At 56.8% G+C, this 24,767-nt stretch overlaps 2 protein-coding genes across 3 annotated transcripts in view; both read left to right on the forward strand.

The window, feature by feature from the left end:
* Positions 1 to 8,308, forward strand: part of TMC7 (transmembrane channel like 7) — a 28,179-nt gene extending 19,871 nt beyond the window's left edge. Inside the window, exons 10-15 of the mRNA XM_056138904.1 lie at positions 920 to 1,017; positions 2,634 to 2,820; positions 4,285 to 4,415; positions 6,228 to 6,383; positions 6,748 to 6,826; positions 8,196 to 8,308. Coding sequence (XP_055994879.1) covers positions 920 to 1,017; positions 2,634 to 2,820; positions 4,285 to 4,415; positions 6,228 to 6,383; positions 6,748 to 6,826; positions 8,196 to 8,270 — 726 coding nt within the window. The 3' untranslated portion in view covers positions 8,271 to 8,308. The remainder of the gene's footprint in view (positions 1 to 919; positions 1,018 to 2,633; positions 2,821 to 4,284; positions 4,416 to 6,227; positions 6,384 to 6,747; positions 6,827 to 8,195) is intronic.
* Positions 8,309 to 15,979: 7,671 nt separating this feature from the next.
* COQ7 (coenzyme Q7, hydroxylase) lies at positions 15,980 to 21,311 on the forward strand. 2 transcript variants are annotated; one of them, XM_056138894.1, is made up of 6 exons: positions 15,980 to 16,079; positions 18,028 to 18,212; positions 19,265 to 19,379; positions 20,034 to 20,173; positions 20,497 to 20,565; positions 21,182 to 21,311. In XM_056138894.1, exons 1-6 carry the CDS (start codon positions 16,010 to 16,012, stop codon positions 21,257 to 21,259), a joined length of 657 nt encoding a protein of 218 aa, XP_055994869.1. In that variant the 5' UTR covers positions 15,980 to 16,009; the 3' UTR covers positions 21,260 to 21,311. The 2 variants fall into 2 exon arrangements, with proteins under 2 accessions (XP_055994869.1, XP_055994870.1); XM_056138895.1 differs by having other exon boundaries at positions 15,985 to 16,079; positions 18,034 to 18,212.
* Positions 21,312 to 24,767: the final 3,456 nt, after the last annotated feature.

Raw genomic sequence — 24,767 nt, forward strand, 5'->3', positions numbered from 1 at the left:
ATGGTACACTGGATAGGACTCTTGCCTTGCACATGGCCGACCTGGGTTCGATCCCTGGCACCCAGGTGCCAGGAGTGGTGGCACATAGGCCCAACCTCCACCAGGAGAGATTCCTGAGTGCACAGCTGGGACGAAGCCCCTATCATTACCGAGTGTGGCCCCAATCCCCCCTGCAAAAGAAGTAAAACAAAAATCAATAAAGCTCATCCAGTGGCGTCCTGGGACCACCAGGGCTGCCCGTGGAGAGTCAGTGGTGCCATGCGTGGGTGGGAATGGGGGGACATGGGGCCTCCTCCCTGCAGGCGGAGCCCTCCCTCCTGAGCTCTGTCCTAGACACCGTGGCTGAGGGACAGACAGCCCGGGTTTGAATCCCAGCCCGGCTGCCTGCTATGCATGCAGAGTCTGGAGGCGCATGCCCTGTTTCGGGTGGCGAGCTGCTTGTCCACGCTGGGCCACGGAGGGCATTGGCTGTTGACCTGTCTAAGGGTAGTGGGGTCTGGGGGTGCTCGGGGCATGGGGAGGGCTTTGAGAGTTTGGTGTTCTGTGCTGAGTTGGACCTCATCCTCATCCTCATTCTCTCTCCCTCTCCCTCTCTGTCTCTCTCGGTGTCTGTTTTTCTCTTTCTGCATCTGTCTCTGTCTCTGTTTCTCTGTTTGTGTGTCTCTGTCTCTCTATCTCTGTCTCTGTTTGTTTCTGTCTTGCGCACGTGTGTGCTCTATCTCTCGCTCTCTTTCCCTTTCTCTTTGTGTGCGTGTGTCTGTCTGTCTTTCTGTCTGTCTGTCTGTCTTGCTCTCACCCCTTTTCTCTTGGTCTCTGTTTCTGTGTGTGTGTCTCTGTCTTTCTCTGTCTCTCTCTGCCTCTCTCTCTCTCTCTGCCTCTCTGTCTCTCTCTCTCTCTATCTCTCTCTCTCTCATTTTAGTGCTGGGAGACCCAGGTTGGACAGGAAATGTACAAACTGATGATCTTTGACCTCATCATCATCTTGGCTGTTACTCTCTTTGTGGATTTTCCGAGGAAGTAAGTGGAAGGGATGCGACGCCCTCAGATCCTTCCCTGCTTCCCACTCTCCATCTCTCCATCCCTCCTGTCCATTAAACAGCTCCCAGTAAACTTCTGGAAGATTCTATGATGCCTGAAGCCCACTGACCACCGCTGGGGGCATCCAAACAGCTTCCCCCCGCCGGGCCCATAGTCCATCGGGTTCCATGAAGCTGCAGCGTGGGGGGCGGAAGTGTCCCTGCCCTCTGCCAGGTGCCATGGGTACCACTTCCTGCCCGTGGCTGTGCTCTGGGCCCAGCCCACGAGGCCCCATTTCCTGTTACGGGGTCAAGCCTCAGCCCCGCCCCTTGTGCCCCTTGTGAGCCACATGACCCAGAGCCGGCCACTGAAGCAATGGCCTAAGTCATCACCTGTGAGATGGGGACAGTAACAGGACCCCTGAGAGACCCCTTGAGGACCAAAAGGAGTGAGGGACGGGAGTACTGAGAACGCTCTGCCGCGGAACCCACCGGCCAAACGTGCATTCCTGCCCTCAGGACCATCCCTCGCAGCTGCCACTGGGTTTGGGGGTTGCTTTGTTTCTTGGGGGAACACACCCAGCGGTGCTCAATTCCTGTTCCCGATGGGATGCTCAGGGCCCTGCTGGTGCTCTAATCACACTCGAGCTCCCCCGAGCTGGACACCCACCCTAGCCCCACCCCAGCCCTCTCTCTAGCCCTAGGCTGCTGTTGAATGGCCAGTGTCTGTCCCCAGGGCCCTCAGAGCTGCTCTTGGGCCTGAGCAGGCAAGCCAGAGGGCCACCAAGCCCTTAATAACCATTCAGGGCCAGAGGCATAGTAGGGGGAGCAAGGAACTTGCCTTGCATGTGGCTGACCCCGATTCAACCCTGACCCCATCTGGGTTCCCTGAGCATTGCCAGGAGTTGATCCCTGAGTACAGAGCCAGGAGTTAGCCCCAAGCACTGCCAAGTATGACCCCCAAAACACAAAAATGAAAACAACATTAATCCGGTGGTGCTCAGGGATCGTACCTACTGGGCTCGGGGGCCACGTGGGATGCTGGGGGGGAACCGGGTGATGCCAGGCAAGTGCCCTCCCGCTGTTCTAGTGCCCCAGCAGCCCTTTTCATTGATCTTTTCATTTCTTCTTTTTAATTTGGGACGGTCCCCACACCTGGTGGTGCACCAGCTGTTCCTGGCCTTGTGGTCAGCGCTGACCCCTGCCGGTTCTGGGGTACTATTTGTAGGGATTCGAACCAGGGCTGCCATCGCCACCCACATGCAAGGCAAATGCCTCGGCCCCTGGTGTCACTCTGACTACCCCCAAATTTTAATCTTCAAAATAAAAAAGTTTTTTTGTGGGATCATTTCCTGGTCCCACACCGTCCTCTGAGCTCTCACAGGAGTGACCTCTGAGCACAAGCCAGTGGGGCCCCTGAGCACTGCCCATGAGGGAAGGAAAGAGAATCAGCCTCCTCCTGCTGCCCTACACATCTGCACCCCGAATTCAGCGCCCCAAGCCCCGGTGGGGTCACAGCCGTGGGTGGAGAGATGAGGTTTCACACCTGCGCTCTCCCGGCCGAGGTGTGGAGCTGCGGCTGTGGGGACCCCAGGGGACCTGTCCGTGTGCCCACAGGATCCTGGTGACGTACTTCTCGTCGTCGAGGCTGATTCAGTGCTGGGGGCAGCAGGAGTTCTCCATCCCCGACAACGTCCTGGGCATCGTGTACGGGCAGACCATCTGCTGGATGGGAACCTTTTTCTCCCCACTTCTCCCCGCAATTGCCACCTTGAAGTTTATTATCATCTTCTATGTGAAAGAGGTAAGAAGAAGTGGGGACCTGGGGACAGGCTGGGGACCGAGCCTGGGTCAGTTGTGAGCAAGGCCAGTGACCCCTCCCCACTGTCCTATATCCACTGGCCCCGAAGGCGATTTTCGATTCTGGAGCCTGTACATTTACTTCTGGGTCTCCGTCGTGTGTGTGTGTGTGTGTGTGTGTGTGTAGTGTGTGTGTATATATGTGTGTGCTGTGTGTATGTCTGTGTGTGTGGTGTGTGTATGTATGTATGTGGTGTGTATGTTATGTATGTGTGTATGTGGTGTGTGTATGCGTAAGTATGTATCTAGGTGCTGTGTGTATGTTGCATGTGTATGTGTGTGTATGTGGTATACGTGGTGTGTGTGTGTGTGTGCTTGGATTGCTACCAGATCCCAGGCATTGTCCATGACCTAAGTGCTTAATGGGTGAAGGGACCACTTTGTGGCCGGTGACCCACACCTCCACTCTCTACTATAAAACCCGACTCTGCCCACAGGCAGCCCCGGTGCAGCTATGGCCCTGGGGCCGTCCAGACCTTCTTTCTGCCAAGCCCAGTGCGGGAGGGTGATAACAGTGTGAGGGGTTCAGAAGGGGCCCTGTCAGAGTAACCGTGAGACAGATGGTCATCACAGTGGGTGGTGACGATACCAGATGGCCCCAGGGTGCTGAGCCCTTTCCACGGACTGGTGTGTCATACTTGCACACACCATTTGAAGGAGGAAGTGCCATTTACACTTTGGGAAGCTGCAGCTCAAGAGGTTGCGCTTGTCCAGAGCCAAGATTCCAAATCTGGCGCTGAAGCCTGGTTCATCTCTCTGGGACCCTAAACCTCGTTCACCTCCCTCCCTGAGGCCCCAACTCTTCATCTCTTTAGGATGGCCTAAAACTGGGTCCAGCTTTGTACCTGTTTGGGACACTGAAGAATGTTCTAGTGCTTCCCTTGTACCTCACAGACGCTGTGCCCACTGCAAGTAGTGGGGGAACAGTTTCCCCCATGGTGCCCAGACACGTTTTGTACTGGGTCCGGGCTGACGTGGGGCAAAGGATGACGGGTGCGCGGAGAAACACCCTCTGGGAGCAGCTGATGGCTGTTCATTCTATTGCCAAATACACACGTATTTTATGGGGGGGTCTCGGCTTAAGAGGATGGTCCAGTCACAGAAAGTTTAGCATTATTGGCCTGTCACCTCTCCAACTCTGCTTTGCCCCGGTCCAGTCCCAATCGAGGCTAGATGCTGCGGTTAGGATGACCTGCTAAGCATACGTGACAGTTTCTGTGTCTGGGGCTCATGTGAGTCGGAGGTCGAGTGAGGCTAAGGCCGGACACCCGGTGCTGGCTGACAGTCCAGATACTCCCTCTTGTGAGGCTTCACTTCTGGGCCACTTTGCAAGGTCGGGTCTTGTCTGCTCGAATACCCGTCACCTTGCTCCACACAAGGAACTTCTCTCTCTCTCTCTCCCCCCTAGATGAGTCTTCTTTATACCTGCAGACCCTCCCCGAGACAATTCCGAGCTTCCAACTCAAATTTTTTCTTCCTGCTGGTGCTGCTGATTGGGCTGTGTTTGGCAATCATCCCACTGACAGTCAGCATGGCACGGTAACTATGGCTTTGTTTCTAGAACATTCTCTTGCCTCACCTTGCTTTCCCCTCCCCCATGGAGGTCGGGCATTGCTGCTCATGACTGAGCCAGAGCCTTCCCATTTGTCCCCCAAAATGCGCCCCCCAAATTCACCTGCCGAACTTGTTCTTGCAGGGTTGCTTTTGTTTCCGGGGGCGGTTGGCTCTGTCCTGCCCTCCCTTAGGGTTGAGCTCCTCCCCTCCTAGGATGCGGCTTTGTTTTTCCTCATGAAAAATGTTCCTGGTCCTTGTGGAAGAATTACTCCTTCCTGGGGTCAGAGTGATAGTACAGCGGGGAAGGCGTTTGCCTTGCATGCAGCCAACCTGGGTTCAATCCCTGGCATCCCATAGGATCCCCTGAGCACTGCCAGGAGTAATTCCTGAGTGCAGAGTCAGGAGGAACCCCTGAGCATCACCAGGTGTGACCAAAAGATCCAAAAAAAAAAAAATAGGCCTTCCTTGGGCCAAGGGCATCATAGAAACTCTGAGCGAAGTACCAGAAGCTGAGGGTTCTACCCAGTCATGTCTCCTGCATGGTCTAACTCTCTATTCTGGAGTCCAGAAAAGTCCTTCCAATAATAAAGGGCAAGAGAAGAAACCATGGCGCTTTTGCAGGTGTGGACACTGGTCAGCACTGCTGCTGGACTGTGGAAGGTGCCACAGATAACTTGAGGCTCCCGGAGCGCCTGGGGCCGAGGACACTTTGGGGCCACACCCAGCAGTGCTCAGAGCTTCCTCCTGGCTCTGTGCTCAGGGTTCACTCCTGGTGGGGTTCAAGAGATCAAACCCTGTTGGACATGTGCCAGGCAAGTGTTCTGCCCGCTATTCCATTTCTTTGGTCCCATAACCCCCTTTCTCTTGCCCCTAAATTAAAAGCCTGGAGGCTAGAATCTCTCTCATCCACCCCAGGGACCGTGTAAACTGGGGGTCTCAGTCGGAGACTTGGTGGGATGCCATGTTTTCCCAGAACATTCTAGAAGACTTTGGAGGTCAGGCACAGGGAAACTTCTCCTGGGGCTCAGAGTGTTGTACTTGCAAGACAAGACCATTGATGTTGTCAACACTTTGACCTCATGCCCCTTTATGTTGCAACACTTCCAACCATGAGCTGGCCTGCCATCAAAACCCTGGTGCAGAACCGCCTCGAGCGAATCCACAGCACAATGAACCTGCCGGGAGAGTCCCGCTAGGCGCTGCCCCTTTGTTGCAAGAAGGGAGACAGGTTGACTCCCGAAGAGGAAGCGGTTGTTAAACAACCAGCGGTCAAGGAAAATTCAGAAGAAGTACGAGGAAAGGGAAGAAGAACGCCGCAGAGCAGCAGCCTCCTGGAGGAGCAGTGCCCCCGCAGGGCAGCCTTCTTGCACGCATTGTTTTAAGACCAGGCTGGGGTGGCCAGGCAGAGGCTGTGTGATGGAGGACAAGGAGCTGGACTTCTGGGAGGAAAATCAAGGCAGGAAAGGCAAATAAATCCTCCTCTGCTCAAGTGAGGGAAAAAGCAGGGGCTGGAGCGATAACGCAGGGGGGCGGGCGTTTGCCTTGCGCGCAGCCAATCGAGGTTCAATCCCCAGCATCCCACAGGGTCCCCGAGCACCGCCAGGGGTAATTTCTGAGTGCATGAGCCGGGAGTAACCCTGAGCATTCCCAGGTGTGACCCAAAAAGAAGAAAAAGGTGGTTCCTTTGGGTTCTGTTAGCCAGAAGTGTGTGTGTGTGGGGGGGGGGGGGGGGGCGGCACCCAGCCTTGTCGCCCGCCCCGCCCTGCACCCTTGACTCAGTGTTGCGTGTCCCGCCAGCATCTCATCGTCCAAGGCCTGTGGGCCGTTCACCAACTTCAACACCTCATGGGAGGTGGTGCCGCGCACGGTGAGCACCTTCCCCAGCTCGCTGCAGTCTCTGGTCCATGGCATCACCTCGGAGGCCTTCGCGGTGCCTTTCTTCATGATCATCTGGTGAGTTGCTGCCACTGAGCCCCCGTGCCGTTATTTGGGGGAGGAAGAGCTCAGGGCCACTGAGCTAACATGCCCGACCTAACGGGATCCGGCAAACGTGGCCCCTCACACACGTGTCACTCGCTCACTCAGCACAAGCTGACCTGGGGCTTGATGGAGGAAGCCCATGACCGGTGGGCGTCCCGCTCCCGGCTTTTCCTCTGTGTGGCGGCCTGAAGGCCTCCGGGCATGGCCAAGGGGTGCTTCTTGAGGGGGACCAGGGTCGCAGATGCCACACACTTGTGGGGGAGGGGCCTCACTCACGGATGCCCTGGGGACCAGGCAGGGACACAGCTCCCGAGTGACCTCTCCCCTTGCCTCGCAGCCTCATCATGTTCTACTTCGTCGCGCTAGCCGGAGCCCACAAGCGGGTGGTGGTGCAGCTCCGGGAGCAGCTGTCCTTGGTGAGGAAGTTCCCAGGGCCAGGCCTCGGCGGGCAGCGTGTCACCGCGCCCACCTACTGCTGTTCCCCCACACACCTCTGTTTCCGTGGGAGGGGCTGCTCCTGACCCCGGGGTCCTCATGCATTTAACCTGCTGAGCCATTCTGACTGTGCCTTCCACACCGAGACCCCCCAACCCACTCAAGCGCAGAGCTGAGGTCATCTGCCCCTGAGCACTGCCAGGTGGGACCCCCAAAAAACAGCATTTAGGTTTTGGGGTTTATTTTTAAGTAAGCTGTTGGGGAAACAATGCCTATAAGTTGGATTTGCTGCTCCGTCACTGTGGCCTTGGGATGGTCAGGCTGTGTAGTGTTGTCTGCAGAGCCCCCTGGGGGGCTAAGGGCAACGAGGCCAAAGAGCGCATCTGGTCTGTGCAGCTGCACAGAAAGGCCTCTTGTGGGAGGTGACATTTCAGGGGACATTGGAGGGACGAGGAGCTAATGGAGGGACCTTGGAGTGGGGGGTGCTGGAGCTGGCCTGGCTGCAGAGGCTCTGTGGGTGAAGCCAGGGTCCCAGCCCAGGGCTCTGGCAGGAAGCTGGGTGCAATCTTGAGGGGAGCTTCTGGAAGGTGATGTCTGATGGACATTTTTATTGTTAGTTGTAAGAACCACAGCAGCTAGTGTTTGGGGGAGCATATCAGGTAGTGGGGGTCAGACTTAGAGCTTTGCACAGTCAAGGTCCTCTGCCACTTGACCCTCATCCTCAGACCCCAAAGAGGATAAGTGATTGGTTGGGGAGGGGGTGTGGTCAGATCACACCCCCAGTGCTTGGAGGACCATGTGGTGCCAGAGACTCAACTAGGGTCAGCCCCATGCAGTGCCCCTCTCCTGGGCTGCCCCTCCAGCCCCCTAGTACACAGGGTGTTCTGGGGGGGGGGGGACACACCCAAAGTGCTCAGGGATTACTCCTGGCGGTGTTCAGGGGACCCTTTGGGATACTGGGAATCAAGCCTGGGTCAGCTGCACACAAGGCAGGTGCCCTCCCCACTGGACTATCTCCCTCCCTCCTCCTCACCATAAGCATTTTAAAAGGTCACAGATATACCAGTGTCAGGAATGTCACTCCATGGTAGGACACGGGCCTTGCACACGTGAACCTCTGGGTTCAACCCCTGGAAATCCAACCCCATGGACATCATTGGACACTTGTGAGCAGGTGACCTGGAGGGAGATGCGAGGGACAGACAGGCAGAAGGCCGACAGGGGCTCAGTTCCCGGCACTGGGCTCAGAGGGGAGATTCCTTGGGCCGAACTGGTTTCCAAGTATGACTGATGTGTTCTCTTCCCCTCCCCCTTCCTCCCTCCTTCTCGCTCCCTTTCTCCCATTTTCAGGAAAGCCGCGACAAGCGGTACCTCATCCAGAAGCTGACGGAAGCCCAAAGGGACATGAGGAGCCCCCGCGAGTGAGGGCACAGACCCTGTTGCGTGTGGCCCCCGAGCTGAGCCCACACCCACCACACTCCCTGCCTGGGTCCGGGGCAGAATCCAGAAAGGAGGGTCGACGGTGGCGGGGCTCAGGCTGTCCATGGAGCAGTGGCCTTGTGCGCGTGCAGCCCTGGACTCCAGCCCTGGCAGCTCAGTGTGTAAATACGTATTTTTTGTCCTTAAAGTTTTCTATTTTTCTCAAGTCCCCGCCTTTCCTGGAAGTGTCTCACTGCTTGCCTCCCCGGTGGCCAGGTTTACATCCTCGGTCCTGATCTGACATTTCCGTGTCCTGGAAAAGCAAGGGGGAAACCAAGTTTGTGGGGGGACCCTACCCAGCCAAGCTGAGGAACACTGGCCACTGGGAAATACGGAGTCACCCTCAGCGGTGGCATGGGCCCCAGCCCTTCATGCCAGGTGTCTGGATGGCACCTGGGGCAGAGTCCGTTCTGGTTTCCCGTGGATCCAGGCTTCCTTGTCTGGCTGTGTTCACAGAGCTGGGGGTGGGGGCCTCAGGGTAGGTGTGGGTGGGGGGTATTGGGTTTTGGCAAAGATGTGATTCCCAAGTAAGAAGTGAATCCGGGACGGGAGCTTCAGCACAGGTGTGTGGACTTCAAAGGAGATGTGACTTTTCACTTATTTATTTATTTTTTGCTTTTTTGGGTCACACCTGGCGATGCTCAGGGGTTACTCCTGGCTCTGCACTCAGGAATTACTCCTGGTGGTGCTCAGGGGACTCTGCTGGACGCCGGGGATGGAACCCAGGTTGGCCGCGTTCAAGGCAAATGTCCTTCCCACTGTGCTATCGCTCTGGCCCCATGAGACATGGATTTTCACATGGAACAGGGAGAGAGGCTTTCGCTGGAGCCGGGGGCCGTTCCCTGGCCGGCTGGTCTCCTGCGTTCCGAGCCTGGACGCAGGGCTCTGGGCTCTCAGAAGGAAGAAGCAGAGCGCCTGCCAGTGTCCGCCTCTGTGGTGCCTCCCTTGGAGACAGCTCCCGTTCTAGGGTGAGGCTGAGAGAGGGCTGCTGGCAGGTCTGACTGAGGGCAGGGCGGCTCAGTGGGTTGTGATGCGGCATGAGCGAGGTGGCAGGCTGGTTTCTGGAATGCAGAGCTCCTGGGAAGGCGGTGCCACCGTCTCCTTCCCAGTGCTGGGGATTTTTCAGCTGCCCGCCTTGCTTCTTCCAGCGAACCAATGGGTGACACGGCCCGCTGATGGTGAAAGCAACCTGTGCAACATATTGTACCTCAGGGGTGGCTTCTGCCAGCCCTTCGCTCTAAGGGCTGAGCAGCTTCAGCCTGTTTCCTCAGTTTACTGCAGGTACCCGGGCATCACTTTTCCTTCTTCCATTGGTGCTGCCTGGACTTTAAAGTCAGGGGCCAGGACCGGAGAGATTGGACAGCAGTTGGGTGTGTGCCTTGCACGCAGCCGACCTGGGTTCAAGCACCCCATATGGGCCCCCAGCCTCACTAGGAGTGATGATCCCTGAGCTTAGAGCCAGGAGTAAGAACCCCCGCTCCATCCTCTAAAAAGATGGGGGATTTAGAAAGCAGGTGCTGGGGGGCTGGATCCCACACCCCACCGGGGACTGATGATCTGCAGAACCACACGGTCTCCTGGGTGCCGCCAGGAGCAACCCCCAAGCTCTGAGCCAGCCCAGAGCTGCCCCTGAGCACTGCTGGGTGTGAGCCAGAAACCAAAAGGGAAAACTTCAAAAAGAGAGCAGCTGCTATTGGAAATATTTCCCACCCACTCCCCAAGTGCCCTATTACTCCTTGTCTGAGAGTGGGGCAAGCTTCCCAAGGGCTGACAGCACTGTCCCTTCCCTTTGCCAGCTGTCACTCTTCCAGAAAGTTTACATTCATGTGACACTTGAAAAATATATACATGGGGCTGGAGAAGATGGCACAAGTGTGTAAGCCAACTCCAGTTTGAATCTCAGCACTGCACAGGGTCCCTCAAGCCCTGACAGGAGTGACTCCTGGGTACAGAGCCAGGAGATAGCCCTGAGCACTCTAGGTGTGGCCAAAAAAAACCAAAACAACATTTTGTTTGTTTCAAGGCCACACCAGCGATACTCAGGGGTGACTCCTGACTCTACACTCAGGAATCAATCTTGGAGTTGCCCAGGGGACCATATGAGATGCCAGGGATTGAACCCGGTTTGGCTGCACACAAGGCAAGCACCTTACCCTACCGTACAATCACTCCAGTCCCACTAAAAAATTTTGGACCTGATATTTGTATACTTGTGATACCAATGAATTTTTCAAGCTTTCTCTGTTATTAAGGTGTTTGCATTTTTTAAAAAATTGGGAAGGGGATGGTGTCTCTCCAGCAGTTCTTGGGGGGGGTCATTCCCAGCAATATTCAGCCCAGCTGGGTTGGGCATGTTCCTGGGGCTCATGGTGCTCAGGGCCCATTGGTGCTGGGGTTAGATTTGGGGTCTTGTGCATGCCAGGCATGCATCAGTCCTTAGAGCTTCCTCCCTGGCCCTAGTCATGAGTCTTTAAAGTCTAATAACTCATTCCATGGAATCTGAGTAACCAAGTTCATTCTACCCTCTTAAAATAGCAAGCACTTTTTAACTAGCATTCCCAGTTCATCTGGAATGTTCTTGTCTGCACCATATTTCTAAGGACAGTCCAGTATTTTTCTTTTGGGCTGTGTGTGTGTGTGTGTGTGTGTGTGAGAGAGAGAGAGAGAGAGAGAGAGAGAGAAAGAGAGAGAGAGAGAGAGAGAGAGGATGCTGTTTTCTCTCCTATTATAAAAATAAATACTACAGTATGCTAATACATTTTTGTTAAATGTTCGTGTACCTCTTATTTGGATGTTCTTATATGTCTTGCTCAGTGTACATGTTAAAGAGAAGCTCTAACAAATGTGCATTAAACTACTGAGGAAACCAGGGCTTGAATGTTCTCGAGTGTGATCATGTGTGTCTGTGTTCACCGGCAAGCCGGCCTGCCCCTCCAGAGACATCTTTAGGATTCTGGTTTCTAGGAAAACATATAAAAAGGTGAAAACACTCATAGATTCCATGAAACTGTAAGGATTTCACACTCGTGTACCAAGTTCTCTGAAGGTCAGGACTAGAATGATACCTGGAATGATACTAGAATGATAAGTTTTTGCATGAAATAAAGTTATCATAAATAATAATAGCATGCATTTTCCCATACTGGACAGACTAACAATATAGTCAGTAAAACTTCCCACATTTTCCATTCCCAGAAACTGGTTACTAAAGCCAAAAGGGCTGTTCTTAGCCACTTGGTCTTAAAGTGATTCACTTTTTCTTTTCTTCAGCAAGAAGGCCTGAATAAAGCTGGTCTGAAATTCCAGCAGGAACTGTCTGATAGTCTTAAAACTTTTACCAAGGCACAATGCTATGGCTTCAGACTATCGGACTGATACCTGAGATTAACCCATTACAACTCTGCTAAGTAGCTCTAGAAATTTTAGTTACCAGAAGTCTCAGAGATCAAATAAAACACTGGTAGGATAAGTTTTGCAACCAATTTTACAACTCTAGAGATTCATGTTTTAAACTAAGCCATTGCTCTTTTAACCTGTTTTTACCACAATTATTTCAGCTCACATTCTAATAATCCAATGCAAATGCATATGTACATTGACACAACAGCATAAGACCTTTAAACCATCAATTTTTATGAAACACGAGAAAACTTTTGACTTAATTTCAATAGTTCTTGTACCTTAGTTATTTCAAATCATGAGCTTTCTAACAGATACTTTAACAATTCCACAATACAAACATTCTTTCAGAGGGAGGAAAAGTATTTTACCAAACTTTGATATCAGCATAAGAAAACACTTGAACTTCCACTGTTTATGGAAACATAAGAAAGCTCTTTATTTTGATGGCTTCTGTACCTCTGTTTGTAAAAGAGCTAATTTCTTCATTAAAATTGGTTGAGGCTTGTAAGATAAAGCCTCGCAGGAACCGAACTCATTTCACTTTAGTTTCAGGCTCTAGTTCCACAGCTCTTCCTAGATAGTACAGATTCTGAAGTACAAAAGAATTTCAACTGTTAATAACCATTAATGTTCTTCCAGTAAGAAATTTAGGTTGAGAATTTCAATTTCTCTGTAGGCTTCAATATTCTGGTGAGAAATCTTCGTTTAAACCTCGTCTAACAAGTTCCAAAAACACCTAGACTTTTGAAATCACTGGGGTGCATATCACTGACCTCGTGATGATGCTGCTTCCCCAGGTCTAAGAATTTCAGCCTGGCTCTCACACTCAAGTGTTTCACACTGACAGACAGACATAACGAACTGACTAAAAACACCACATGTACATGTGCACACATGCGCAGTTGACTGATGGATCTGCCCCTTCAAAAATGGAAGCGAGGAAACTGAGGACTGAGAAAGGAAGGGGCAGTCCCCAGGGCAAATCTGCTCTGTCGACGGATTGGAACTTGACCTCCTCACCCCCCCACACACCCCGTTTCCCAACCTGATCAGCCAGTTTCCTGCTTGTTAAAAATGGGTCAAGAAAGCACTTTTGTTGACATAAGCTGGCAAAATAAACTATAACAAAGTTGTTGAAACCTCGAGTGGTCAGATGTTACCATATTTTGGCCGAGACTGGTTCTGAGGCAGGGAGCTAGTATCTTCCTATCAGACATGGGGATAGGCTGCCTTAGTGACACACTTCTTTGTTTCTGATATCGAACAGTTAATCATATGATCTTGCATTTCCCTGCCTCCTCTGCTTTGATGATCCTATTTCTTTTGCTTCCTGCAAAAAGATCTGACTGCAAAATGGTCTGGTAATACAAATTGCCACTCTCTGGCCATCTTTCTCTGTGCTCTACTTTATAGGCCGTGTGTTGTGAGAGGTGAACGAGATGCTCTTTATCTAAACTACCTAGTTGAAGCTCCTCCGATGTTTTAATAAGCAACTCAACGAAGAATCTTTGGGCATCGACGTCGAATTTCCCATATTTCCTGAGTGCCAGCAATAACCTATGAAAAAGGATGGTTCCTCAGCAAAACTTTTCTCCAGGTCTATCACCTTCACCTCTCCCAAGGGGACTCGAACCTTTGTATACTGGCCACCTAACTTTGGCATCTCCCGAGGGGACTCTAACCCTCTCCACCGAAGGCCTCTGCTTCCACCGCAGGCGTCCCTGGGTGGGCCTGGCATCGGGGAGACCCACAGCTGTGTACCCGAGTCAAACCTAGTGCTGTAGCCTCAAAAAACTCTGCTTCTTGGAAAAAGAAAAAGCCTTTCTTAGCTGACTACATCTTCCCTGTGTTGCTGGTCTGACTTTCCTTCCTCAAGCTTTTTTACCTGTCTTTTGCTCTTTTTTTTTCTTTTTATTTCTTTCTGTCTCACTTTGCTGGCTGCCTCCGTCAGCATTTGAATTGACCTCCAGCTGATCTTCTGCTTAGATTGAGACTGGGTGGGGAAAGGATTTTCTGCCTAGGATTTGATCTCTTGCCCTAAGTTTCCCAGAACTGCCTTACTAGTGGGCTTTCCTCCTGTTCCTCCTATAATGAAAGGTGACGCGAGACAATGGAGGGGAGCCTTTTCGCAGAGACCACTCAGCATTGTGACTTGCGACCATCAGCTATGCCAGTGGCACCCTTGACTGTACGTTCTCTGTGGAATTGCAGGCAGCCCACTCGAACTCAGTGACTTTAGAGGGACTTTAAGAGTGCCAGGTCGTGGAGCTACAAAATCACGCCCGATAGGAGGACCTATCAGGGTGCTCATGCACACACACACATTCAAACAGAGGTCATCACATTCCTACCTCATCCCCCCTAGAGATTTCCAAGGGAGCGTACCTCCACGGCAGATTTTCCACAGATTACCTCCTTCCTCGTGGAATTCTTCACAGTGTGTCCCTTAAGGGTCGCCGTCTGATGTCAGTGGGCCCCACGGGTGATTTATGTGAAGCAGGGAGGAGAAAGACGGTCACTTTCTCCCCATTCACCTCCGCCATCCGGGACCCAGGGTTACTGGGTTCTTCTCTCACCTTGCAGAAAGGAATTTCAGGAGTAGACAAAGCAGTGGTGAAATAAACAGATTTTATTTGGAGGATTTTTAAGGTATGGAGGAGGAGGAGGAGAGAGAGAGGGAGGGAGGGAGGGAGGGAGGGAGGGAGAGAGAGAGAGAGAGAGAGAAACACACTCAAGAGAGAGCACAGGCTTATCCAAGGGCAGAAAGAGCCCCCTACACACATCCTAGCATTAGACACGAAAGCATGAAAGTCCACATCTCAAGAGGGGAGATGCGGGTGCCACATGTGCTTGTTGCCACGTGTGCTTGGCCACGTAGGAGCAAGCAGCACATGGGCCCGAGCAGAATATGCACATGCACTTCCTTTGTTCAAGGTGTCCTTTATAGGCTCTTCTTGGGTTGTCTTGATCCAGAAGTTCTGTAGTCTTGGGGCTGGATCACATTTTAATCAGATTGAGAGAGATGGGGAGGGGTCCAACCTCCTCAGGGTCTGCTGAAAGTCTTATCAGGTCTATTTTCTATATCCATAGGGTGGATCAGTTTTAGGATTTTCCTCCCAGAAGTTCTGTTGATCTAAGTTTTATTGCCAAGGGTCTTTCCCTGTCTACCTGCCTACATCAGAGGGAGGGCTCGAGGAGCCTCAAGAGAGGGCGCCGGGGACCCAGGGACCCAGCCGGGGCGTGGGAGCACCCGGGGACCCAGCGGGGGCGCGAGAACTTCTAGAGACCAAGACAGTGTGCAGAACTGGGTGAGAGATGCCTTCCGCTCTGTACAATGGCTCAGGGCTAAATTCATGTTTTTAAGTGGATATCGAAGACAAATACCAAAACAAAAATAAAACCTGGGGCTGGAGCGATAGCACAGCGGGGAGGACGCCTTGCACGCGCTGACCGGGTTTAATTCCCAGCATCACATATGATCCCCAGGAACTGCCAGAAGTAACTGTTGAGTGCAGAGCCAGGAGTAACCCCTGTGCACGGCCCAACAAGTAAAAATCACTTGATCACTTGATCCCCCGTTACTCATCGATTTACTTGAGTGGGTGCCAGTAAGGTCTCCATTCATCCCTGTTGCGTGCTAGCGTAGCCCAATGGCATCTGTTTGTTCTAGAAACATGCAGAGCCTCAAAGCGATCATTCAGGGTCTTGACGAAGAAGTCTGACCATCTTGTAGGTGGACATCCACGCGATCTTTTGACTTCCCGTGGAATCCAGTCAATAATGGCTCTAGTCCAGCGGTCATCTGTAAACCTCATTACATGTCCAGCCCATCTGATTTTTGATGCCTTGGCAAATGAGACAGCGTCCCTGATTCTTGATCCTCGAGGGAGATCAGAACAAGTAAAAATAAATAAACTGAATAACTAAAACCAGACCAAACACCCTTCATGTCAGTACCACTGTAGCACTGTCCACCCGTTGCCCATGTTGGTAAAACAGAATATACGGTGACCACACCAATGAGGATTCCTGAAGGGCCCCCGCCGGGAATTTCCGTGAGCCCGTGCTAGGTGGCCACGTTTCTATGGCAACCCAAGACTCTTCCCACCCCGGCGCCCGAGACCCGCCTCATCCAATCCAATCCCCGCTCTCGGTCTTTCCAACCAATGGGACGAGGCGATGCGCAGGGAGGGGGCGTTGCCACCGGGGCGGGGGCGGGCGGGCGGCGCGCGTCGGCCGTGCGTCATCAGCCTGCGCCGCGGGGCCGCGTCCCTGTCGGAGCGATGAGCGGGGCGGCGGCCGCGGCTCGGTCCCTGCGGCAGCTCCGCACGGGGCCCTGGCAGCCCCTGTCAGGTGAAGGGGGCGTGCGGCCGCGGTCCACGTTGGGCTGGCGGGTTGGGGGATCCTCCGGCCTTCCGTCAGGGCCGGAAGGTCGCGGCGGCCGGCCCGTGACGTCACAGGCGCGCGCCGGGGTCCGCGGGTCCCGCGGGGCGCTGGGTGCTGGGTGCCGGGGCCCTCCTGCGGGTGCGCGCGCGGGCGGGGGGTCTGGACGCGGGGGACGCGCCTTTGCCGCCGCCCTTCACGCAGCGGCTCCTGCACGTTCCCCTCGGCCGGCCGGAGCGGCGGCGCGGCGGGGAGGGCGCCGGCCAAGGGCGCTGGCCTTGCGCGCCGCTGACCTGGGTCCGACCTGGGTCCGCTCCCGGCCTCCCTGGGGAGCCCGCGACCGCCCCGAGTCGGGAGCGCGCCCTGAGCGTTGCCAGGCGTTCCGAGTGGGAGGGAAGGTGAACTTCTAAATGAGACACAACGCCTTTTCCGCTTCTGAGCGGACGCCTCGCTTCTGCGGCTCCGATTTCGCCTTCGTTCCCGCCTCCCATCGCGAGGGCCTCTTGGTTCGCACGTTTCCCCGCGTGGCGTTTTGCTGTCGAAGGGCGGCGAGCCTGGTGTGCCCAGGTTGGTGGCCAAGCTCGTTTGAGGGTTCTGGCAACATGTCCTCTCTGCGCCGTCCCACCCTGGTAAAAGATACTGGGCAGCGGGGCCAGGAGGAGTTGGCTCAGGGGGCCGGAACACCTGCCCGGTATGTGGGACACTTGGGTTCGAACCCTGTAACGGAATGTTCCCAGACCACTGCCTGTGGGATCCTCAGAGCAGCCGAAGGGTAAGGCTGTCACTGCCCTCCCGTTGTTCGTCGATTTGCTCGAGCGGGCCCAGTAACGGCTCCATTGGAGACTTTGTTGTTACTGTGTCTGGCAGATGGGGAGCTTGCCAGGCTCTGCCGTGCGGGCGAGATACTCTCGGTAGCTTGTCGGGCTCAGAAACACGAAAAGAAACTGTAGAAATTGTAGAAAGAACGGAGCCAGAACAATACTGCAGCGGGTCGGCCCCTTGCCTTGGATGGGGCCATTTCAGGTTCGATCCCCAGCGCCCTAGATGACCTCCCGAGCCCTATCAGGAATGATTGCTGAGCACGGAGCCAGGAGTAAGTCCTGAGCACTTCCAGATGTGAGCCAGCCCCCCTCCCCCATAAAAACTTGTAAAAGGAAGAAGCGGCAAGACGTTACCACCCCCATGTAATCAGCCCCAAGGAGGGAAGCAGATGGAGGCAGATGCAGCACTTATGTCGTGGGCAGAACCCACGCAGGGTGGTGACCACAAGCACCAGCAGACGTGGACCCCACAAGAGAGACAAATAAGCAACCAAGATTATTGGAGCTACAAAGCCAGCCCGTCTCCACTTACTGCGGCCCCTAACCCCACACGTAGGCCAGTCGGCCAGTCATTGGAGTGGGGTCCAAAAATGGGGTGAGGGGAGCGGAGTTTGTTGATTTTTGTCTGGCATTTGTCACCTGAAGCCGTGGCGAGACCCCCACCACTCGCAGGACAGGGCACTGCTGGCTTTCTGGAGTCAGTCACTCTCCCTGAGTTGGAGCCGCAGGCAGAGGGGGCTCAGGACTAGCCCCCCAGCGTCAGAGCCCCATGCTCAGAGCCGCCCTGATGCCGAGCGAGGCGTTTACAGCTCCACTGGGAGTGGGGGTCAAGTATAGAGCCAGCCCACATGGCACCAGTCTCCCCCCCCTCCCTGAATACTCAGACCTCCATAAGGAGACCCCAGGCACACCCCAGTGGAGGCCCCCTGCGTTTTCAGGACGCGTGTTCATGCCTTATGCATGGCCGACCCCGGCTCCACCCCTGGCACCCTGTGTGGTCCCCCAAGCCCCGCCAGGATCGATCCCAGTGCCCCAAGAATAAAATGAAGCGTTTCACGTTTGCCTCTGAGGAACGGAGAGTAAATGCCCACTGTCAGTTGCAGCATCTGGAGCCAAACTCGGAGCCAGGGCGCGCAGCTCAGGTATGACCTTGGACAGCGTCAACTGGGCAACCGTGGATCGGATCATCCGGGTGGACCACGCCGGTGAATACGGAGCCAACCGCATCTATGCGGGGCAGATGGCCGTCCTGGGCCGCAGCAGCGTGGGGCCGCTCATCCAGGTGGGTGCTCGCTCTCCCTCCCTCCCTCCTCCCTTCCCTGAAAGGAACCGTAGCTTGTCCTGCTTTCTTTTTTATTTTTTTTCTGTCCCGCTTTCTTGGGGGCGGTGCCTATGTCTTGCCTCTGCCCAGGAGTGAAAATTGGTTATTGGGGTGAGGGTGGAGAAAAGCGATCGTGTCTCTGTCGCTTTGTATCAGGCACAGACAGACAGACTGTGGGCAGACACAGCGTCTCTGAAAGCGAATCTTGGGGCTGGAGCGATAGCACAGTGGGGAGGGCGTTTGCCTTGCACGAGGCCCACCTGGGTTCCGTTCCCAGCCTCCCATTGGGTCTTCCGAGCATCACTGGGTGCGACCCAAAAGTGAAAGCAAATCTTTGGAGGGCTGAGCAGCAGTTCCTGGAGAAAGGGGTGGGGGGAGAGAAGAGCCCGGTCACCCCAGGACACAGAGCTGGGAGTTGCCCTGAGCACTGACGAACCCCCCCCCCCAAAAAAAGAAAATCTGGCAAGTGTCAGTTGCAAGTGAGGGCCGTCCCCCCACTGAAGAGACTTGGTTTGGTTTTGGCGCGGAGGCTCCGTGCTGCCCAGCCGGGCTCGGGCCTTTCTTCTGGGCTCTGTGCTCGGGCGCCACGCCTGCAGTGCGTGGGGGACCGCCTCGGGGGCCAGGGTTGAACCAGGGCCAGCCCCGGCGAGGCCCGTGCCTTGAGCTCTGCTCAAGCCCGGGCCCCAACAGGTCCTTGTAACACTGAGGCCTCTCGGGGAGGTGACACAACCCCCTCTGCATCTGCCGCGGCTCCCGCCTCCCAGCGCCCTCTCCCTGGCGGGCCGGTCTCAAGGTCCCGCGTGGCTCCGGGTGGTTTTCCTTGGGGTGGTCTCTTGGACGGGGGAGGGGGTCTCACGCGTGGGAAGCGTTTGCTTCCTGGGGTGATGGGGGGCAGGGCAGGGGGTGGGGGCCTCCCTCTGCGTTTTGCTGCCTGCGGTGCCCCGCCCAGCCTCACGTGCGCTAGCCCACCTCCTCGAGGGCTCCCACCACCTCACGCGTCTGCTCCTCTGCAGAAAATGTGGGACCAGGAGAAGGACCACCTGGAGAAGTTCAGCGAGCTGGTGGTGGCGCTGCGGGTCCGGCCGACGGTTCTGATGCCCGTGTGGAACGTGCTGGGCTTCGCGCTGGGTACGTGGGGGGGGGGGGCGCTGGACCCGCCAGGACCCCCCGCTGCGGGTGCCCGCTCGGTCTCCTCCCTGCCCTGGCAGCCTGTGCCCCTAGGGCCGCAGAAGACTTGTGCCCTGGGGGGCTACCGGGTCCACGAGCACTGACGTCAGCACCGTGGGAGCAGGAGGGCAGGGGGGACGTGCGACTGGCCGAGCGCTGGTGTGCAGACCGGGGCCGGGGGCCCTCCCGGCACTGCGAGAGCCTGACCCCCCCGCCACCCCCCACCAGGAAGGTTCCCGACGGAGCCGGGGCTGCAAAGGATCCTGCAGGCCCCCACCCCAGCACTAGCGTGGCAGGAGGGCGCGTGCCCGCCTGCGCACAGACTGACCCGGGTTCGATTCCTGGAGCCCCGAGCACTCACTGCCGGGGGTGGCCGAAAACCAAGCCGGGAGCGGGAGCGGGGGCGGCGAGAGCGGGCCAACCAGGGTTCGATCCCCAGCATCCCATAGGGTCCCCCACCAGGGTCAATTCCTGAGCATCACCGGGTGTGACCCAAAAAGCAGAAGAAAAAAAAAGAGCGGGCAGCCTCCCCTGGCCACTCGAGCCCGCACCGGACACGGGGCAATGCTCGGAGGCCTTCGGGGTGGCCTGACTGCGGGGCCGGGCGGGGCGCAGGCGCGGGCACGGCCCTGCTGGGGAAGGAGGGCGCCATGGCCTGCACGGTCGCCGTGGAGGAGTCCATCGCCCGCCACTACGACCGCCAGATCAGGACGCTGATGCAGGAGGACCCCGAGAAGTACCAGGAGCTGCTGCAGGTGCCGAGCGCGGGCCGGACGGGCGGGTCTCTGCCCACTTTCTCAGGGGAGGGGGGCAAGGCAGGGATGGGGGCACAGGGCAGCGGGCCACGGGGGCCCCACGGGCCCACTCCCCACTCCCAGCCGCGAGCTTGGGGGCCCCGAAGGGCCTGGGCCTTTTTCCCTGTCCACGTGGCATCAGGCGGGCCGGGCTACCGAGCAGCTGACGCACGTGGCCACGGCCCCAGTCCCCCAGCCCCCACCTGTGTCTCTTGGGACGTTTTCTGGCTCCCCGCCGGGGTCAGGCAGGGCCACTGACCTGCCCGCCCGTCGCTGTCCACCAGGTCATCAAGAAGTTCCGGGACGAAGAGCTGGAGCACCATGACGTGGGCCTGGCCCACGACGCCGAGCTGGTGAGGACCCCCGCCCCTCCTGGCCGCCTCTGCGTCTTCCTACCTCCCCGGCCCATCCTTCCCTCCTCCCGCCTCCCCCTACCTTCCCCTGTCCCTCCCGCCTCCCCCTTTCCTCCGCCAGCATTGATGCTGAAGTTACAGGGAGGGGCAGTTTCTGTCCCCAGAAAACGACAGATGTGCTGAGGGACCCTTCACCCCTTCGCCTTTCCCTGCTCCCTGGGGGAGGTGTCAGTGCGCAGAGCTGGGACCCACCCCGGCCTCCACCCCGCCTCCCCCTGAAGCACAGGGTCGCCCTACGGCCGTGCAGTCTCTCTTGACCGGATCAGAACGGATTGCGCAGGGGTGTTCTCTTTTGTTGTGGTTGTTGCTTTTCGCATCACACCGGTGATGCTCAGGGATTCCTCCTGGCTCTGCACTCAGGAGTCATCCTGGCGGTGCTCGGGGACCCTGTGGGGTGCGGGGATCAAACCGAGTCACGGGGTCCGCCGCGTGCACGGCAAACGCCCTGCCCACTGTGCTGTCGCTTCAGCCCTCCCCTGGGTTTTCTTCTGCACCCAGAGAAGTCGGAGTGTGGGACCCCGCGTGCCTCACCCGCTCCTTGTCCTTGTTTCCGCAGGCTCCCGCGTACAGTGCTCTGAAGCGAGTCATCCAGGCGGGCTGCAGTGCTGCCATTTACCTGTCTGAAAGATTTTAGAGTCTCTGGCTGTGGGTGCTGGTAACAAGCCCTGAGGTTTTCGTGGCTGTTCTCTCGAGTCAGTCTGTGTCTCTCTGTCCAAGGCTGGGGTCCTTGGTGTGGCCGTGGCCCAGGTGAAGCACATCCGAGGGACAGAGCCAAGTATGTCCCGCCCGCGCAGCTGTTACTCCCCCGCTCCTCGCCCCGCGGATGCTGTTCTGCCAGGGCTCAAGGGCTCAAGCCAAAGGCATTGGCCCGCCGTGGACACACCATCCACCAGCAGACCAGGAAGGGCACCTGGGGCGCTGTCACCTGCTCGGGCACCGCTGAGTCTGAAGTCCCTGCCGCTCTGGGACAGTGAAAGCCATTCTGGCAGGGGCCGGGAGGGGGGAGGGGTCGGCAACGTGGCTCAGAGTGTTGGTGTGTGTGTGAGGCCCTGAGTTCCACCTCTGGGACCCCTGGCTGCTGGCCCTAAGCAGTGCAAAGGCCCACACCCCCACGATGGCGCCTGTTGTGGGGTGGACCCTGAGAAGGAGGCTGCAGGGGGGCGGAGTTACAGCGCTTGTCTTGCACACGGCAAATTCTGCACCAGGTACCGGCTCTGCACAGTCCCCTGAGCATTGCGGAGAACGGCCCCAGGCCCCAACGGGCATGACCCAGACACAGGTCGTTTCCCCAGCACCCCAAGAAAACCAACTTGGTTCTGGATTTGGCTGTTCCCCCAAGAACTGCTGGCTAGCTGGGGACTGTGTGAACACCGCCAGGTGTGACATCCACACACCTGAAAATAGCACCAGTCATAAGTCCTATCCAGGGCTGGAGCGAAAGCACAGCGGGTAGGGCGTTTGCCTTGCATGCAGCCGACCTGGCTTCGATTCCCAGCATCCCGTATGGTCCCTGAGCACCACCAGGAGTAACTCCTGAGTGCGTGAGCCAGGAGTAACCCCTGTGCATCGCCGGGTGTGACCCCCGCAAAAAAAATATCTGTCACGTCCATCCTGCCTCAAAAATGTGACCAGAGGGAAGGGAAGAAGAGAAGGAAGCCAGAGGCCGAGGCCGCATCTGCCGGGCTCACTGTCGGGAGCCGGTCGGAGCAGCTGCCCGTGGACACGGGGTGTCTCTCAGGGTGGGAGATCTCCCAGAGTCCATGCAGCGTGGAGAACGCACTGCCAGGTGAGTCGCCTCCGTGACCATTGTTGATAGTTCAGGTTTTTCTCCCCACTCTTGGCGCAGCATGGGGGAGAGTGAGGCCAAACCACAGCTGAGGGGGCAGGGCGATTCTTCCTGGATGGCTCAGGGCATGGAAATAGCCTGAAAACTAGAAAACTGGGCTGTGTATATTGGGGGGGGGGGGGGGGGGGGTTGTCACACCCGGTGGCACTCGGGGCTTGCTGCTGCCTCTGGGGTCGGGACCCTACAGGATAACAGGAACTGAACCCCAGTGGACTGCATGCAGTGCAAGCATCCTTCCTACCGTACCGCCGTTCCAGCTCCCATTTGAGGTTGTTAGTACTCAGGATCACCCCCCAGTGCTCCTCAGGGATTGGGGAGCATGCAGTGCCAGGAATCAGACCCAGGGCTCCTGGACCCTGCGCTGTGCTCCAGCCCTGGGGACCATCTCCTGGCCCCGAGTTACGCTGCCCAGTGCCAGGGGCCCAGCTAGCTGGCTCTCAGGCCCGCCAGGCATCTGCTTCACTGCCGAGTCACATCTGGCCCCGGGGGCCACACACTTCATTCAGTAGCCGAGGTCCTCCGAAGCGGGCTCAGCCTGCACCTTCCCAGCAATTCCTGGCTGCTCACGGGGCATTTCAGAGCCCCGACCCCAGGAGGTACGTTGCCCAGGCTCTCTGCGGAGCTAGGCAGATCAGGCGGTGTTGAGGCGGGAATCCGGGTCGGCTGCGTGCAAGGCCCGTGCCTCCAGCCCCTGATCTTCTCTCTGGCCCGAAGGGGAGATACAGGACGTGGACAGGGGCAGTGACAAAATTCAGGATTGGGGTCTGGGGAGCGCCCAGGAGTTAAGGCACTGGCCTTGCACACAGCCTGCTGTGGTGGATCCCGGGCACCATGTGCTCGCCTGAGCACTACTGGTGTGGTCTGATGCACCCCCAAATGCCCACGCCCACTCCCTGCATCACCGAACAATCTGGGGTTTATAGCCCTATGTTGACTTTGAAAGGAAATTTGGGTCCTTTTGAAGGAAGGGGTAGGGGCCGAGAGATAGTGCAGTGGGGAGGGTGATCCCCAGGACCCCTTCTGGTGCCCCCAAGCACTGCCAGGAGCGATTCCTGGGTGTGGAGCCAGGAATAAGCCAAGCATCACTGAGTATGCCCCCAAACCAAACGGAAGGGGGGGATAGGTCCTTGAAGATAGCAGCCTCCAGCTGGACTCGGAAGAGCTGCCTCCCCGGGCAAAGGCCCCTGATAAACATCAGCTCAGGAGTCCGGACCCATGCGCGCATGGGGCCCATCCCTGTAGAAAGAATGGACCCGCCACTGTGGGTCTGGAACTCCTGGAGCCAGCATAGAGCCCGACACTAGATCGTGCCTCTGGGGGCTGCCAGGAGCTTCCAGAACTAAAGCTTTTCCGAATCCCTCTTACCTGTTTTATCCCATTATGGCTTTGTTACGACTTTTTAAAAAGTCTGTCCACTTCCCCCTGCTTTGCACACAGCCAGCCTGGGCTTGCTTCTTGGGACCCTCTATCGTCCCCATGTCCCACCAGGAGTGATTCTTAAGCACGGCCGGGTGTGGCCCCCAAACCAAAAGGAAACGAAAGCAAGAAAAGCCCCCCCCCCCGGACTGTTTTTGAACCCTGATTCTGGGGACTCCCCCCCCCCATGTTGTAAAGACCACGATCTGCTTTCTGCATCTAGTGGCCTGTGGGGGTCCGCTGGGTGGGGACCCCCTTTCCCTTTCAGGTTTCACAGGGCTTTGACCTGGGTGCTCCGGGGATGCTGAGCTGCACAGTGACCCTGAGTCTGACCGGGCCAGGCCTGTGTTCCAGCCCCTCGTGCTCTCTCCCTTCTGGGGGCAAGGGGGCACTCTGAAGGCCACAAAGGGAATTTCCAGGGAGCCCCCCCACCACCACCCTGGAATCCTGGAAACGCCGAGATCCCTTAGCTCCAAGAGATTTTGACAGGGACGCTCCGTCACCACAGCCCTCCAGGGTCCCTTGCTGCAGGCGGCTGGGGGAAGGGAGCAAGTCTGTTGGTGGGGGGGCAACAGGAGCTTCCCAGTCCTCCCCCCAGAGCCTTAGCAAAGCGATGCAAAGATGCTCTCGCCCTCCCGACCTCGCTGCTTCAGCTCCCCAGACTGCAGCCCTGCGGGGTGGGGACTGTACTGGAAGTTGTCTGGGATCTGGGTCCTAAAGGAGGGGACATCTGGCCAGAGCGGCCCGTGCTGAGCGGGGTCTGTTCAGCCGGTCTGATGTGGCGTCATGCCCGCCTGTGACCACCAGAGGGCAGCCTCGCCCCAGGATTCGAGAGACCGCCCGGGGCAGCCAGGCTGCACGCCTGCAAGGGTATAGGTGT

Source organism: Sorex fumeus, unplaced genomic scaffold, assembly GCF_029834395.1.
Source record: "Sorex fumeus unplaced genomic scaffold, SorFum_2.1 ptg000130l, whole genome shotgun sequence".
NCBI classification, from domain to species: domain Eukaryota; kingdom Metazoa; phylum Chordata; class Mammalia; order Eulipotyphla; family Soricidae; genus Sorex; species Sorex fumeus.